Genomic DNA, 17,332 nt, shown 5'->3' on the forward strand with positions numbered 1-17,332 from the left:
TAATATTGCCACTTCTACTTTCATTTTATCTCAAGCTCAGCGTAGAATCGTTGTTCACTTGTTATTCTGCCTACCTGTAAAATGCCATATCTCCTTTCTTGCAATTGTTTTGCACTGATGTACTCTTTTTTCCATGCACTCACCATTACTTGTTATATCTGATAACCACATTTATATGAAGAGGAAAAAGGAAAGGCTGCAGCTCTCATCCACAAAAGCAGATGAAAGACTAAGTTCATCCCAGTGCAACAATGCTTCCTCTGACTGGATATTTAAGTTAAAGTAAACAGCAAAATTCTCCTGCTAAACTCCAGACTTAACTGTTTATACCACTGTACTTCATGATAGCTGGGTCTCAATTAAATGCATCATATATTACAAGATTAAGAAACACGAGCAGGCACTCTTGCTTTCTATTATCTTATTGTAGTCACGCGATCATTGTAAAACACACGTCATAAAACACTAATATGTCATGCTATAAAACTATTCAAAACAACAGTAAGCATTCATTTTTGCTATCAATATAATTTTAAATAACTGGTAATTTGCTATACGTTTCAAAGCCCAAAGCATCTTTCAATTACACTTTCCATTGCTGCTACCTACGTTCAGAAATCTCCAAATAAAAACAAATAATATAGTGTATGATTGTTTTTTAAAAAAGAAAGTCAAATCCTCTAATCCTAAATAAATGAAAATCCTTGCCTTGATAGGAAAGTATTCAGAAAGAGGCTTGTCAAAGCCACCTGGCACACTGCAGTACTCTGTGGGGTAGATAAGTGTAGCAGAACGAAGAAGATGGTGCAGTAGGTTACAAGACAGAATGTAACCCTGCTTACAGGTTAAATGTAGGGTTCGCTGCAGTATCTTCCCAAGCTGCTCCCTGTACGGTAGCAACTTCTTTCCATCCACTCGAGTGATCTGATAGGAAAGACAAACATTTCAAAGGTAAACATAACCGATTTTGTTCTAGAGGACTGAAGAGAGGATTACACCACTCAACCAATCCTGCACCAGATTTTGTTCCGTACATCATACTGAATTGAATTTAAAGACTGAACTTGCACATGAACTACCACTTCTATGGCTGTTGGGAAAGTTTAAGTAACACATAAGAACTGCGATATACATTGCTTCTTGATGCCATTCAAAATTTTCTAGCAATACTCATGTAAGTTTTGAGATGAATTTTAAGAGATTTATCTTTACCAAAAGCATCTTATTTTTCCCTGCATGTATCCCTCTTCTTTCTGTACCCCTCAATAACTGTTTTATTAAAACGCTTTGATTTTTTTTCCACATACACACCATATGTTTATTTTCTTCAAATAGCAGCCACTTATGTCCCATTTAAAATTAGAAAAGAAAAAGAAGTTGTTATGCAATGTCATTCATACAACATTTACTTTGTTTTAATGGCAGAAGTTTTATTATTTTCTTCTTTCAGGCGTATTAAACGGGATTCAATGATACACATGCATGGGAAGAACATTCTTTGCGATACCTCTGACAGAAGCTGAAGATTCCAAAGTAGCTCCTTATCTAGTTCTTCATCATGTAACACATCATCGTCTAGAGGAACAAGTGATAAGCACTGCTGTAACTATGCCGCAGTCAAGTTTTCCCAACAAGCTAAATCATAAACCAGATGCCTGCATCCCAAAAGTTTACCCCCAACCCTTCTATTGCAGCCTTCCCATTCATAGTGCACCCACATCCAACTGGAAGTTACTTTAGCTAATTTAACATCTTGAATGCTTTTTGAGGAATGTCTGGAGACATTTTAAACTGCCATATTTTTAAAGAAGCATGCTCTTGTAGCTTGAGAGCATTCTGTCTTGAAACTACACATAAATAGTTGTTGGTTTGGTTTTTTAGACGAAGTAACGGACAGAATTAATTTTCCATCATTCAAATGAAGTTGGGGAAAACACACAGAAGTTTTAAATATTAGTTTTATTTTAACAAAACCGAACCGAACCCAAACCAAGGCAAATAATGTTAGAAATCTTATAAAAACTTACTGACTGTGAGGTGAGTTATAACATTGCAGCAATGTGGTACAAACAGCTTCAAGGATTCCTCAGGGCGGCACTGGAAACAGCATCATAAATAGCCCATTTAAAAAAAAAAAAAAAAGACACCTTATGGAACTCAGCACACACATTGATAAAAATCTTCTAACAACATTATTGAAAAAGAGGAAAGAATAGACTGTAGCTTAACTCCAAGTCATTCTAGAGTCAGCCTGACATCACGATTTTTAAACATTCAATAACACCTATATAAAAATTAACATAAATGCAAGAAAAATACTTGTGAATTAACCTCTCTTGAAATATTGCTATATGCAACCATCCAGTTTTAGAAAAGACATAATATTAAGAACAATGTGTATTTACAAGAAAAATTAAAGATCTTACATAAGAAAAAGTAGCTTCTTTTTTTTTAAACTAAAGATCAAATTAAATCAGAGCGTTTTCTCTCACTTTTACTGCAGCTCGGCACATATCAGCAACCATTCGACCAGCAACTCTCGTCTCAAATATATTTGAGACAGCAAAGTTAAAGACCTTCTCCAAGGCAACCTAAAAGTGAGTACAAAAAGATGGAGATTACTTTTTTTTTTTTTAAACTAGGTAGCACCAAATGTTTGATGTTCCAGAGAAGGCAGCATCTGTACATAATATTGTATTCTTTTAAAACAGAAGACTGGAAACACGATTCACATTTAAAAAAAAATCAGAAGAGAGACACAGAGAAAGCAGTTCTGTAGGCTGCCTAAAGCTGAGTAAAATGTAACCACTCTCATAATTAAAGTTGACAATATTATAGAATAGAAAGATTAAAAATTTATGTGAATAGTAACAGCTCAGGAAAAATCCTAAATGTTACCAGTACGTGTAACTTGTACGCTATGTAGCACCTATGTCTAATTGTGCAACTACTGCCTTGAGCTGAAAATAAAAGCTGCTACACAAGTAGCAATGACAAAAGGTTTGTCAAAATAGTTTCAGTTTGCAGATTTTTCTCTTCTTTTTTATTGCCGATTTTTCTTTTATTTATTGCAACACTCAGCTACAGTAACACACTAACTGGAAAATACCTGAGAGCGTCCACTATCATTAAACTAATTCAATTACAGGCAGGTCTATATTCCCCTGCCCCCAAGAGTTTAAAAACAAAACACAGCGAGCGCTTTAACTGGTGACATAATGGGACACCACTTTCAGCTGCCGATTGGAGACACTTCTAAAACATTCACTTGGGGAAGAACGGAGGTCAGATAAATCATGCTAACTAATGTAAGCTTGGGGTGCTTCTGAGAAACTACACAGAAAAACAGTTTTCCCCTAAATAACTCACAGTCCTCTCTAAGGAAACTATGCTATTTCACATGTGAAATTGATGTAAAGCCAGAACATCCTTTAGCTAACAAATAGATAGGGAATTAACTATCAACTATTTAAGTGGCCAGCATATTTTAAAGCAGCTTATTACCATCCAATACCTTGCAAGGCAATCTGCACTATATACAGTGTAGATCGCATGCAATTACTTTAATAATGATCAGGAAAATACAAACTAAATACTTAATGACAACAAAGAATTAACTTAGGACTTATATCAACCAAAAGATTCTAGACAAAATCATACCAAAGTGCCCAGTGCAATGGTTCAAAATGTACAAAACCTAGCATCTCCAAATATATATATATATAATGTAATGTAGACAGATTCAAATGTTTTGACCCAACCTGCAAGGAAACAATCTGTCTGTGTAACAACATGGATTCTCCACCCCCCTCCCTCAGAGTTATTTTAATCCAGATAATTTTTCTGATCCCATTAGCCACAAGGCTCCTTGAACAGCTTCTTTTGCCCCGTTGATGAAGTGGTAGGGAGAGAAAAGGAAAGCAGGGGATGGGGTAGGTTAGCATTACCATCAAGAGACATGAAAAATCACAGCCTAAAATGATAAAGTGATAAAAAACTGCTAGAATGATTTCTCCTAAGAGAGAATCAAGAACCTAAGAGCTCTGTATTGACGTACATAAAACCACAAAGCAAATTGACACAAAGTCCTAAACTTCCCATCCCCACCCCGTTCCTTGGTTAAACATGGAAGTTCAGAACAGGACAACGAAAGAAGGAAGAATCTGAATGCACCAGTCATTCACAATAGAAAATTAAGCCTCCTAAAGTTAGATGGAAAGCCCAAGTTCTACATACCTTAAAGATATCCTTTGAACACTGAGTAAGGATTGTACTGAAAGTAGAAGAGAGACCTAATTCCACTAGGCTCTCCAGATGAGTCATTTTCTCAGTTTCAGTCTCCTCTCTGGTTTGCTCTAGGGTGCTGCTCTCTATAAGTCCAAAACATCTACACAAATACAATAAGTACAATTTTAGTAAGTGGAACTTGAATGTTTTATCAACTTCTTCATGCCAAGCTTTCACCTATCCTTAGCTTACTTACCTATCCATAAACTGCAGTACAAAATCCTCAAATTCAGCAGTTGCAGAGCACAATTCTCTTTCCACCTACAGTTTTCCGACGCAAAAGAAGCACAAAAGGTTGGCTTTTCTTAAGGAAACATAACATGAAGTTTATTTCCTATATTAACTACTTCAAAAACACTTCCAATTTTTAAATTATATACAGTGCATTTCCCAAAGTCCGAATAGTCTCAAGTACACTACATGAAACAATTATTACATTTTCTTTACACTGTCCTATTGAATTTCCTGGCCATGAGGCCTAGCCAAATAACCTCTCAGCGTGAAATCGGGTCTGCCTCCATGGATACAACCTTTGGCCTTACTACTGATCCTCCTTTCCAGCAGGAGGGCAGCGAGTGCCAACTGTGGTGGCAGTCTTGGCTCTGCTGACGTATTTATATTAAACATTCAGCGTACAAACTCCTCTGTTAGTTTTTGACTGCTGCAGCTCTGGGGCAATGAAATTAACCTTCTTCCAGTAGCTGCGCATTCAGAAGCTGTGTAATCTGTAGCTACTAGCTGTTCTCAGAGCTACAAGAAGAGTCTTCTAGCAGTGGATGAGTGGATGACAGCTCTACCACACTGACCAGCAGCAAATGTGATCCACATTTTAATTTTTTTTGTTGCGTTTTTGTTTAATGTAGTTTTACATATACAAAAAAGAGAGTAGCAAACCTGTTACAGTTCTGAAGAGATTATTACATGCTAAAAAATTAAATTGAAAACTAGGTTATAGTTTTGTTTTTATAACTGCACAGCACTCTTACCTCCGAAAGATCATCTCTCTCTTGCAATACAGATGAACAATCTACTAAAGGCACCAAAGTAGAAAATGTTGCAATGAACTGGAATGTAATCTGTTGAGAGTTGCAAACAGCTCTTTAATAAGTGTTACTGTATTCTGCACATTAAAAAGCTTTGGCAATTAGGTATGGGAGCTAAAGCAAATCATTACATTAAAAAAAATTCCAAAGCCTAATTCTTCCACCCCCGAACTTCAGTAGTTATTGCTGAGGTCACATATAAAACTTAACAGTCATTATAAAACTTAAGCCAGCGCTGTGCAAAACCCCCTCAATTTTCTGAGTAAAGTAACACTTATCTTGTGCTGAACTTAAAGGTTACAAAGCCCCTATAATGTTTAGATTGTTTGAATAGTCAATTAAGATGTGGGCTTTCAGAACCTAATTTAATGAAAACCTAGTGATAAACGTCTTCCTGTTGATCTTAAAGACTAGGAATATTTGCTAGGAGCTTTGGAACATCTATTTTATCTAGTTCTTTAGAGCTGCCCAACAAGTCAGTAAAATACTTATCACAATCTGGTGTTAAAGATTCACTTGGCATTGTCCAACAAGCCAAAATCATTATCATAAGTTACAGGCTTGTAATATTAACTTTTTACAAATAAAGTTGTGCAGAAACAAAATCAGGTAAAGAACTTCTGGAAACATGAGTTACTTGCTTGTATACAAATATAAAAAAAGCTTTTAGAGTCAACTAGTCGGCTAACTATCTTCTAAAAAAAAAAAAAGGTAAGATTGATACACTCACCATACATTTGCTGAAGTCATTTGGATCCACCCCAGGCAATGCTCTCATCAGTAGAGGTAGCATGTGTGTTGGACCTTCAGGAAACCACTTCCCCCCAGACACCAGACTACGAGCGACTCCAATTACACAGCTTAAAGTAGCTGTGAGCTGATGAGGTTCTGTCAATGTCTCAAGTGCAGGATATGTTCTATAAAGTTTAAGAGCAGTCATATTAGGAACAATAATGTTTCCAAGGTCTTCAAAAAAAAAAAAACTGGATTGCACATGTTATTTTCTACAGAGAGGGTAGAAAATTTCTGCAAGAAAAATTCAAGCTAATCAGTGGTTCCAAAATTTTTTTCTAATCTTTTTTCCAATGGACTTAACATTGCTCTATTAGAAAATGTTCCTTTCATTTGATCAGTCCTATTCACAACAAGTTCAGGATTAAGTAATTTGTTTGCAGTTGCAGCATAGGAATTAATAACTGCATGGGCTCCTAGATTCAAAGCCACGATGATTTTTGTGTTTGAACTTTAAGCTAACGCAAGCTGTGTACTTAAAAGTGTAAGGTTGTTGTGGCAAGCATGAAAACTTGCCTTGACTGCCTCTAAACAGATAAGGGATACATTAAAGCCCACACCTTTTTTTAATAAAAATCTGTTAAGTTACTGTGATTTTTAAACTTTTTTTTTTTTCACTAAGCACTTTTTAAGCAAACTGCTTAACACTTCCTACTGTTATCAGCAACCTACAGTTCAAACTCATAGCAGTTCAAACAAGAGTCGTAGTGCTACCCTTGCCCTACGTCATTCAAAGCACAAAGGACCTACACCTACTCAACAAAATGAATTCGGAACTGCAGCCAAGGCAAACATACCAGTGATAGTTTAAACTACCGAGCAGACATTCAGTCTGCTCTCAAATCAGAAAAAGCAGTCATACCCAATACAGGCGTCCATTGCTGTCCTCCTTAGAACTGTTATGCTTGAAATGTTTTCATATAAGAGCAGATTTATCAAGTTTTTACAAACAGTTGAGTCACAAAGGTATAGAACTCAAGAAGGGCTCTTCAAGACAAACTCATTTCTCCACTGTTTTTACAATACGAGTTGTTAAAGTACAAAAGACTGTACAGGAGGGGGAACATGGATAGGGACTAGGAAGAAAGCGTTTCATTGGGGCGGAAAGGAGTCACATTTTTTTCCTGGAATTTCAGGCACCAAGGCATTAGTAATAGTACAAACTAAGTATTTTACATCGGCACATACTTTAGTGATTTGCTTGTGAAGTCAGAAGTAATTTTAAACAATCTGTAAGATACTCTGACACAAAACAGAAATAACACACGCGGTCATTACTACACAAACATGCAATACCATCATTTATATTTGGCCCCGTTGAAAGCTAGTGAGAAAGGACAGGGTGGCTCATGAATAAAGGGTACAAAGTTGATTTTTCAACAGATCCACCCACTATCTGATGCAAAATGCTAACAGAAAGGCAAACCACTTGAGGACTACCCTTTATTGCACAAGCTATGAACATCTCCTAGAACCACTCTGTTTGCCAGCAGATTACAAAACAAAATAAAGATCAAATAAAAAGCAAAGTCCTCCCTCACTCCCTATCCTGACTCAGGCGATTGCTCGGTGTGTGTATTAGCAGCTCCTCTCACTGCAAGCATTCATTCGCAGCAAGGAAATTGTTTATCATTTAACAACTGCTTTGCGTATTTATTTGTTGGGAAGGGAACAGGGAAGTTGTAACATTTCTACAGAACTTACTTCTCAAGTACAGGTGGAATTACTAATTCAGGACGCATCAGTGCAAGGTTCTGCAGGGCTTGGGCAGCCTCCAGGCTTCCAGTTTTACTAAACATAGCCAGAAGAACAGGTTGAATAATGCATTCTACAAAGTCCGTAACGTCCTGATCAGTAAGTTTATAACTATCAGGCACAGGAGTTAACCAAGTCATTTTCTTGTAGCGCTCACGATGCAGCCTTCTGACAACACCACTGGGTAACCTTTGAAGTAGTTTCATCAGTTTGTTCTGTTGAATATACAAGAAATGCTATTCAGTTACTTGGCAGTAGCAGAATCTGAGCTGCTACGTGTACAACAGGCAATTAATAAGCCAATATCTTGAAATTGCACAACTACAATAAAAGAAAACTCAGAAGAGCTCTAAAATACAATGTCACAATTTATCATTAAACTTCAATTCTCAAAATACCAACAGTTACGCTGCCAGCACTATACATTATGATTTAAAAAAAAAAAATCATGAAAAATACATACAAAGGATACAGTCACGAATCAAGGTTACTTACCAGTAACTGGGACATCTTTGAGAGCATTCCCTGCACTTTCACATGTAAGCAAATATCTTATCCTAGAACAAGTCAGCTCTTAGGCATTGCTTTGACCAGTCTTGTTGTTTTAATCTGTACCTCCTACCAGCTCTCACAGAGATTCTTATATCCTCTAGCAGAAGACTCCACTAGCTACACCATCAAAGAGTTATGCTTTATCAAACTAGATATGCATTACAAATCTTTTTTGCTTTAGTTAATCAAAACTAGATTTTGCTGACTCAGAGACAGTAGGTCAGTAATATGAAAGCAACGTCACACAAGTAATACTGATGCTGTGTATCACCTTCCTTTAAACTGCTGACTTCTTTTTCCTAGCTATATATGAATTAGATGTCTAGTTTTGGACTTCTAAACTGCACTTCGGTTAAACGCTTGAAGAACACTCATTAGCTGTGGTCCTGACATCAGGATAAAAGTAGGATTTGAATGACAGTACCATCACATATCTTGAAAATTAAAGCCTCAAAATATTACACACCCAACAGACAATCTGGCAGTTGGAGCACACAGTGCATCTATCAACATGTTTGATTCGACAGGTTTGACCATTGAAATTACAGCCAAAGTTACTGTCTTGACATGCAAAAAACTCACCAGCCACCGCCCGTTATTTGAAGGATGGTAAAAAGAGGCAATGCTATTGAACAATCCAGACAAGTGCTTCTGCACTAGTTTACTTGGTCCACCCTGTAAAAAATAAACCACAGAATTTTATTACATGGAAGAGGTAACACAGTAGCACGAGGTACAAGCAAACACTCTCACTTAGCACAGCAATACCTCCAAGCATCAAATCACAGCTGCAGATTCCCTCCCTTCCCCACCCTCAGCTCAGCCCTAGGTAGCAAGTTCTCTCCATCTAATCTGATGAGGTTCACCCAAAAAAAGGGCCATTCGGTTCTTCAGCAGGTCCCAAGTGCGTATCCACAGCGGCGCTGGTAGCTGGCTGTTCACTTCCAGAATGCCACAGACAGCAGCTGTGAAATAAACCTTTCCACCCACATTCCAAACTGACAGCAAAACTATGTACTTTAAAACAAAGATAGCCTAAAAACATGCATCTGCAGTGAGGTAAACAGAACAAACATGAATTTTAAATACATACTTGCTTAAAAAGCTTTGTATTAGTTTTTGTCTCACTTTATGAAAAAGTTACTAACCATCATGGCTGTGATCCACATTACTGCATGTCCTACATCATATGCATTCGTTAAGAATCTTGGAACAACAACTTGATTGCTTCCCACCGGAAGATTTAAACTCCTCAAAATTCTGGTAAAAATCTGAAAAAAGAAAAAAGTTGTCATAAATTAATTTATTCATTTACACCATAAAACTGGCATAAATTAATTTTCTAATCAAAAGGTGTTTGGTGGGGGTTTTTTGTTGGGTGGGTTCCCCCAGTCTTTAGGGGACATTTCCCCTAGAACATGGGAGTAATTACACAATCAGACAGCACTTGTATAGCAAGGTACGTTGTTGCTTTGGTTTGGAGTCAGGTGATAACGGTAACAACTTCCGATGCCATCTGTTACGAAAGGATGGCTCCAGTTTTCAAACTCAAACTTAGGTCTTCAAATGAATGAGCCTAATTTGAAAAACTGGGCCAGTATAAGACCCATATAGGGAATATGAATTATTCTTAGCATAGTAACACTGAAGACTTATCTCAAAGTAAACAAAATAACTTCATAAAATGAGAAATATTACCTTTGGTACATATGGATCCCAGTCTATGTACCCGATGTTGTCAGTGGCCAAGCGAGCAAAAAGATTTACCAGATGCTGAAAACAACCATAAGAGAAGGAAATATTCATTAGAATCTATTTAAATAAAAGATGCACAAATCCCTCAATCTACTTTACAGACGAGAGACAAAAGCTACCCATGGCACTAACGCACTTGTAAAGGGAGATTTCGCTCTATCACAAGTCACCAATACCATATTTCATAATGCATCTGAATTCCTTCAGGAGTCCAACTCATGACTCCTCTGAGCACTTACAAAGCAGGTAATTGGGATCTAAGTTTGGGAGAGGCAGCCTGTCAGAATACACTCCTCTAACTCTATAAAATTGGGTGTTTTTTTAAACGTAAAGACGTACTAATAGTACTTTTAGAAGGTATACACACACTCTTCCTTTCCCCATGCTCTGTGAATTAACATGAAAGGCAGAATACACTACCATTTTAATTCTCAACCACTTATTGTTAGAACAACAGACAAACTTATACTTGACCTATATGATGTCAAAGACTTTGCCTTTTGCTAAGAAATATCTTTTCCCCTTTTGAGCAGCTTTAAGCTTTTCCCCCTTTTTGAACAGCTCCCACAGAGCAGAAGTCTCCTTGTGGTAGCTTACAGAAAGACACCTGTACTAAGCTTCAGAGCCCTTCAAACACTACAACCATTTTATCAGCTGGGTATAGCAGACTATTCACCTCTGCAGCGGAGGTTTGGAACAAATTCCAAGTGACAGTTATGAGAGAGATTTCCCAGCAAATCCATAACACAGCTTAAGCAAAGCAAAAACCTCGTAACAGAACAGGCTCTAGCTTGGCTATTTCATCAACTTCTCTAACAGAAACCTGCTACCTACTTCCATAGCCTTTGCATAGAGGACGATTTGGATTAGTTACTGGAAAAATGTCCTAAGGAACATTCTGAAGAACGTGAGCCTACCAACAAACACAGTAGGAATCCTCTTCCGTGCAAGAATGAGAAAGACAGGCTCTGTAGAAGATAGGAGGTTTGGGAAGAGAATAAACAGGTATCCAAAGACAAACCACTTCCTGGGAAGGGAAAGGGCCCTGTGCTATCCCCTTTCGTTGCCAATGCATTGTTCTGGTTCTTGATAACTTTGATCAGAAAGTGACACGCCACGCACACATTCTATGGGAACTCTGAGTGGGAGCAGCTTAACACATGCTTACGATGGTCAGCTCAGCTCATGGTGCCTCCTCACCAGTAAAGCTCTCGGGTGAGCTGAATGTGGATACTGGCCTAACAGAGCATCAATATATAGACACTGAAGAAAATTCACCCAACACATCCTGAAGGACCATTTAGCTTCTGCAGGATCCATCCTCCTTAAAGCGTGCTTGCCTGTGCTGCTGGCTTTGGTTTATACACATCTGCGGCTTGTAAAGGTCACAGGCACTAGCTGTCAGATGGGATGGCAGCATGTGACTGACTATGAAGGATTAGATACTCCATTACCAGAAGACAGTCTCGTGAGTCCAAAAGGGAACGGAAAGATGTCCTCAGGAAAGAGAGTTATCAGGACTAAACAAAAAAGATCATATCCTGATTGTAAGAAAGCACATAATCCACCAACACTCCTTTTACTAGCTCATCCAAATACGGAAATACCTATCAGGTCTCCAAGAGCCTTGATGCTTCTATCAGTACCTTGAACATACAGCAAAGCCAAAAGGAAGGGCCTTAAATAATCCTGCCTAATTCAGAGACAGATATCCACAGAAGAACAGTTCACCTCTCAATCTGAAGGACACGATAGCTTTGGAAAACCCACGAATTCCGTTCAGGACAGTCACATCTGACACAGCCTGAAGACAAGTGTTATATTTTCTTAAAGAATTTACCTTTTTTGTTTGATACTAGGAAATACCCACTGAAAAAAACCCTTACCATGCACAAAGGCAATTGATTCTATAGCTCCCCTTCAAACAGCAAGTCTAACTCCTGCCAAAGCAAGCTGAGAAAAAGCTTGCAGCGTAGAGAGGCTTAAATTGGATTGCATAGTCAGAACCCATATGTCTAATTATCTGCATCCAAGCTTGATGAAATGAACAAGCCTGCCCTTAAGAAGTAGACAAGACAGCAAAGGGAACAAGTGAAAGCTTTGGGGAAAAAAATAAAATTGTTTGGGCCTTCCAAGCAAACTGTCAGAATACAGTGGAAGAGGGAAAAAATATCAGAGATAACTTATGAAAGTGTTGATGATTATTTGTTAGACCATTTGACAGAAACAAACCAAACGATGATATTGAAGTGCAGGCTGTCATCTTTCTGCCAGAAAGAGCAGACAGAACGGTGATTTTTTGGATAGCCATCAGAAAGATGCAAAAATGTCTACAGACAATCTCAAATAAAACTTTAGCAATCACTCTGTTCAAATCTGGACAATTGCCCACTGTTGGAACAAAGCCTGCCTTCCTTTACTTGTGATGAAATGTAACTCAAACCAGAAAGACCTACACACAAGCCTTTTCACAACAAAATTGCCAGAAATGGAATGTGCTACAAAGGTAGCATTCAACGGTGTTTTGGCAATCAGCTTTCTCCAAAGACACTGAGAAGTCCTCCTTGTGTATATAGGCAGGAGATTAGTAAAAGGAGCCAGATGGTCAATGAGCTTATGTTCATACTGAGTATGGAAAAAATCTGGTAATACGCCAAGTTTCGCTGCAGTAAAGCCCTGGCACAGGTCAGCTGACAACAACAGCACCTAAGCTGCTGGTGGTGGTGTCTCAAGAACGAGATTTTTATTCCCAAGTTCGTATCTAGTCATGAGAGACACACAAAAAAAGGCAGACAGATACATGGTAGACTATTTTCCTTGAAATATGTAGCCCAGTGGAATTTTTGGCCAAGGGGAGTGCAGGTTCTTTACTATACCTAAAATAAAGATGACAACAACTCATTACAGTCAAGGCAAAGCATTATACTCAAAATTAGGGATCATGAAAGATGTGTTCAGATACAAAAGATCGGACTTTACAGAATTATAATTTATAGAAATCACAATAGCACTTTGCATCATTGTAAGCAATGATTAGCAGGCAGCCTGGAAAATGCCAGCTTTCCCAAGACCGGAAAGAAAAGCTGCCTGAGCTAGCCATTAAACAGTGTTCCCCAAGCCCAAGTGCAGACTCGTTTATTCAGCCAGTAATTGCTTGCTAACAATCGTGAAATTATTGTCTGTGCTTTCTTGTACCAGTTAAGGCTGAAGCGAAAAAAATCCATTACATCACTGTTTGACTTCAATGCCTTGCAAGCACATTGTAGGAATATTTAAATGGATTTCTTCTAGTGTAGGTGAAAAGGAAATACTTACCCCTTCCCATTGGGGAAGATTTTGAACTGACACCCAGAGGCCTATAAATTCATCAAACCAAAGCCTGCAAGAGAACAGATTCAAAATAATGTTGATGTTGTGAAAGCAGCTCCCTCACTGGACATTTATCCAATTTATCACTAACCCTATGTCACAAATAGACTTTTAACCTAACCAGTCTAAGTAATCTCTACATGCACTAAACATCACTGGCTTGTGTTTCCAAGTTCAGTAGTTCTACCTTAAAGATAATCCAGATACTGTCCCACCCTGCAAATGTTTCTCCTTTAATTCTCAAACTCATTTCCTATAGCAGACTTCTGACCATTTCACATTTCCACATCTTGCCAGTGAATAGAAGACCTCTACCTCACAATCCCAAATTTGTATTAACAGCTGTACTTTAACCTGCATGAAGGACTCATCAGAAGGTACCCCAAATGAAATAGAAGGTAGGACCTAGAGCTGTGCTACGGTTAATGATTTTAACTTGTGACACTATTCCTTCAGAATTAAAGTGCATTTAATTCCATGTAGTTTGCTTTGTTGTATACTGTGTGCTTTACGCTAGAGAAGGGAGAACTCATTAGAGAACAGGTACTAAGATTCCCCCTGGTTACTTTTACAAAAGAAGAATGCTGACAGAATTTCTGTCTTGAGCTCCTTCCAAAAATGCTGTTAAAAGCCACCATTCATTGTGCTGGTTGATTTCAAGTCATCCTGTAGAAGATAACCGCTTGCATTTGCCACAGAATACTATACCAATATCACTCAATTACACTTACTTGAAACCTTTCTGGTGAAGTTCGGGAGGAAGGGTAGTAGGCAGAAATAGTTCAAAGTAGGTAATAGCCTTCTGCATGGTAACATCAAACGGACACATTAAAGGCCTCCATTCATCTAGCATCTCCGCAGTGGCATCTTCTGGAAAATATCTGAAAACAAGGAAACCATTGAACATATACAGGCTTAGCTTTAAAGTCTGGGTCTTTTTTAAACATATTTAAAACTATCTATTAATTTGTCATAAAATCTTAGTTTTACAGTCAGACCATGTACCCAGGGGCAATAGATAGGCAGTCCTCAACTCCATTTAACCTTCACCAAACACAAAGCTGAGATCAAGGACACCGTGGTGCATCATTTTAAGACCACAAACGTAAGAAGATTCTTGTCTTATTGAAAAGATTCTGTACAACGCAAAACTATCTCAGTGTGAAGGCTGGTCAAAACCATCCGCATTTGATGCAATATAGTGAAAGATGACTTAAGGCACAAGGAATATTTATCTGAACATTACAAGAATCCTGAAGTTATTTATTTTCTTTTAAAAGAAACTAAACATTCATGCAATGCAGTATTTAAAATGCACATCACATACAACTGTTTATACAACATAAGTATTGCAGTTGACATGGGGCCAACTGGAAGTAATGTTATCAGTGTCCCAACCCGAAGTCAGAGTCTAAGATACCACATTTTCATTTTCAGATCACTCTGCTTCAATGACTTTCATATTCATAACAAAACTAAGGGTTTTTATTTAGCTACAAAACCACATATATTTGGGAGAAGCCTAAGGTTGCTTTATCCTTATGTTCCTCATACTAACAGTATGTGTTTAAAACAGCATCTCCTGTAGGAATGCTCAGGACTATGTGAAACAACTGCACCCATGAAAGCAGACAATAACTACAAATGGCCATATGAACGGTAAATAAAGAGAACAAGTCTCTTCTCTGCATTTTTGCAGTATCTTAAGCTGCTAACAAAGTCAAAGTCAGTTAGTGCAGCGAGCAAGACTGCTTCAGGTACACACGCTCCCAGTGAAGGTAAAAGAGCAAAAAAGATCAAAAGCAATGGTGGCCTTAGCTAGTGACATGCTAGCTTAACTAACTATTAACAGATTTTTCAAACGAGGCTGTTAAAAAGGAAAAAGACACCCTTATACTTTGTTTAGATATTATACCACAGAACATGCCTGTCATTTTGTTTTAATTTTAAGCAACCTATGAGCCTGAAGTACTGATCATTCATAATGCAGTAAAACAGAAGAGTCTCTACCCTCCACTCCAAGCTTCTTAGACAAGCTGGGACAACATCAGCCAAGGAATGACTAGTAGGGTGGGTTCTTTGGTTTGGGATTTTTTTTCTTTTTTAACCACTTTTCTTTCCCCTCTTAAAGTAATATTAAAAATACAGGCTTAAAAAAAAAAAAACACAAACCACTTACGGTCTGCAGCTCTTCACAAGTGTTTTCAGAACACTTTCTACAGAACTGAAACAAGAAAGGAAGCATTAGGGATAGTGTATTACCAGGTTTCAATGACAGCATGAAATAAACAACCATTTGCTGATTTTTCCCTCAAGAACTTAAGAAAACGTTGATGCAATTAGATGTCGTCTGTGAACATGCAGTAGCTAGTCACCTTCTACACAGACCTAATCATAACGACTAAAATTGCTCTGCTAAACTCCTGGTTCTACTTTTCATATACCACTCTAGTTACTGTGTTTAAGTGAAGATTATAATTTCTTACAAGTAATATCCTGCATTTTATCCATGAATAACCAGCAGAGCAAGGTAACTTCTTAGGGGAAGTTGAAAACACAAACAGAAAAAAAATGGATTTATGGACTTCATAAATATTTGTAAGATAAATAGAGGCAACAGACTTTAGAAAGTTGTTATTATTAGACTCCAAATACCGTATCTGTCCTTTTCAATCTGATTTTGGTTTTTTTGTCTAGTGGTTCTAAGAAAGAGAAGTGAACTATCTGCAAATCAATGGTTATTTCATCAGCTTCCCTCACAATTAACAGCTAATTTTAAAAGTGTTTCCATCCATTTCAAGATTGAGAAATCATTTTAACATGAATTGTCACCGGATGCCATCAAACCACTTAAACCTCAGAATAAACTCAAACAATAAAAGGGAGGGGGAAGAGAAAGACTGATAGATCAATGGAACCATAAAGGTAGTAAACTGTGATGTTCTTCAAATCTTCTGTTTATTACAAGGCGAGCTCAAGACTAAATTGCACTTTTACCAAAAATCATTCCCTGAATGAAAAAAAAAGTTCTGGCAGAAGGACTTCCTACATTTTTAGATGTACTTTCTGTATACTCTTAGTAGAAAAACAGCATACTTTAGTTCATCATCAAAAACTAGCATACAGAAATGCTGTTTTAATCAGAAAAAAGATGATTAAAATGTATCATCTTTAGAGTTTTACCAAAGATCAGTTTAGGTCAATTAATTTTGAGACACACAAATACTGAGCATGCACACACTCTCACTCTAGTCCTACACAAAATAAACTGATCCCATACAAGCCAGGAGAAATATAAAATAGATAAACCGCTCTTCCCCTTCAACACCTCAACATTCACTGCAAGCCAGCAAAAGCCCACCCAGCCCTCATAACACTACTTCAGTTCAAGCAGCGCTCTTGAAGATGCAAAATTCTGTACACTTTATGCAACAGTGACAGAGTAAATCCATGACCTCTCCCAGAATGAGAATTGTGAGCTGATGGACAGCTGCTAAAATTTGAAGAGGAATGGCCAACCATTCATTAAGCAAAAATAAGATCAAACTCTGCAAGAAGCTCATAAAGATTCTCGGTTAAAGTGAATACTGTTCTTGAAAGAGTTTGGAAATAGATAACAGTTGTTCCAAGAGTAGATAAATAAGGCATGAACCAGCAACATTCCTTAAGAGCATTAAAGATTAACATGAAAAATGTTTGTGCGACACAACAAACAAAAAAGCTATCACACTCCAGTGAAGGAAACTATTACAGAGGAGAACCTGAAGGACAGAGGAATT

The 17,332-nt window shown here is 37.7% G+C and overlaps 1 protein-coding gene across 1 annotated transcript in view; it reads right to left on the reverse strand.

The window, feature by feature from the left end:
• The window catches only part of PSME4 (proteasome activator subunit 4), a 68,465-nt gene that overhangs the window by 39,393 nt on the left and 11,740 nt on the right, over window positions 1-17,332 (reverse strand). The window contains exons 4-18 of the mRNA XM_082307035.1: window positions 15,733-15,777; window positions 14,285-14,434; window positions 13,500-13,563; window positions 10,128-10,202; window positions 9,578-9,700; window positions 9,012-9,104; window positions 7,827-8,092; window positions 6,061-6,247; window positions 5,274-5,363; window positions 4,484-4,548; window positions 4,237-4,387; window positions 2,493-2,591; window positions 2,028-2,097; window positions 1,508-1,575; window positions 709-924 (exon numbers count right to left, since the gene is read on the reverse strand). Of these exons, the coding sequence (XP_082163161.1) occupies window positions 709-924; window positions 1,508-1,575; window positions 2,028-2,097; window positions 2,493-2,591; window positions 4,237-4,387; window positions 4,484-4,548; window positions 5,274-5,363; window positions 6,061-6,247; window positions 7,827-8,092; window positions 9,012-9,104; window positions 9,578-9,700; window positions 10,128-10,202; window positions 13,500-13,563; window positions 14,285-14,434; window positions 15,733-15,777 (1,762 nt within the window). The remainder of the gene's footprint in view (window positions 1-708; window positions 925-1,507; window positions 1,576-2,027; window positions 2,098-2,492; window positions 2,592-4,236; window positions 4,388-4,483; window positions 4,549-5,273; window positions 5,364-6,060; window positions 6,248-7,826; window positions 8,093-9,011; window positions 9,105-9,577; window positions 9,701-10,127; window positions 10,203-13,499; window positions 13,564-14,284; window positions 14,435-15,732; window positions 15,778-17,332) is intronic.

Source organism: Platalea leucorodia, assembly GCF_965183815.1.
Source record: "Platalea leucorodia genome assembly, chromosome: 3".
In the NCBI taxonomy this organism is placed as follows: domain Eukaryota; kingdom Metazoa; phylum Chordata; class Aves; order Pelecaniformes; family Threskiornithidae; genus Platalea; species Platalea leucorodia.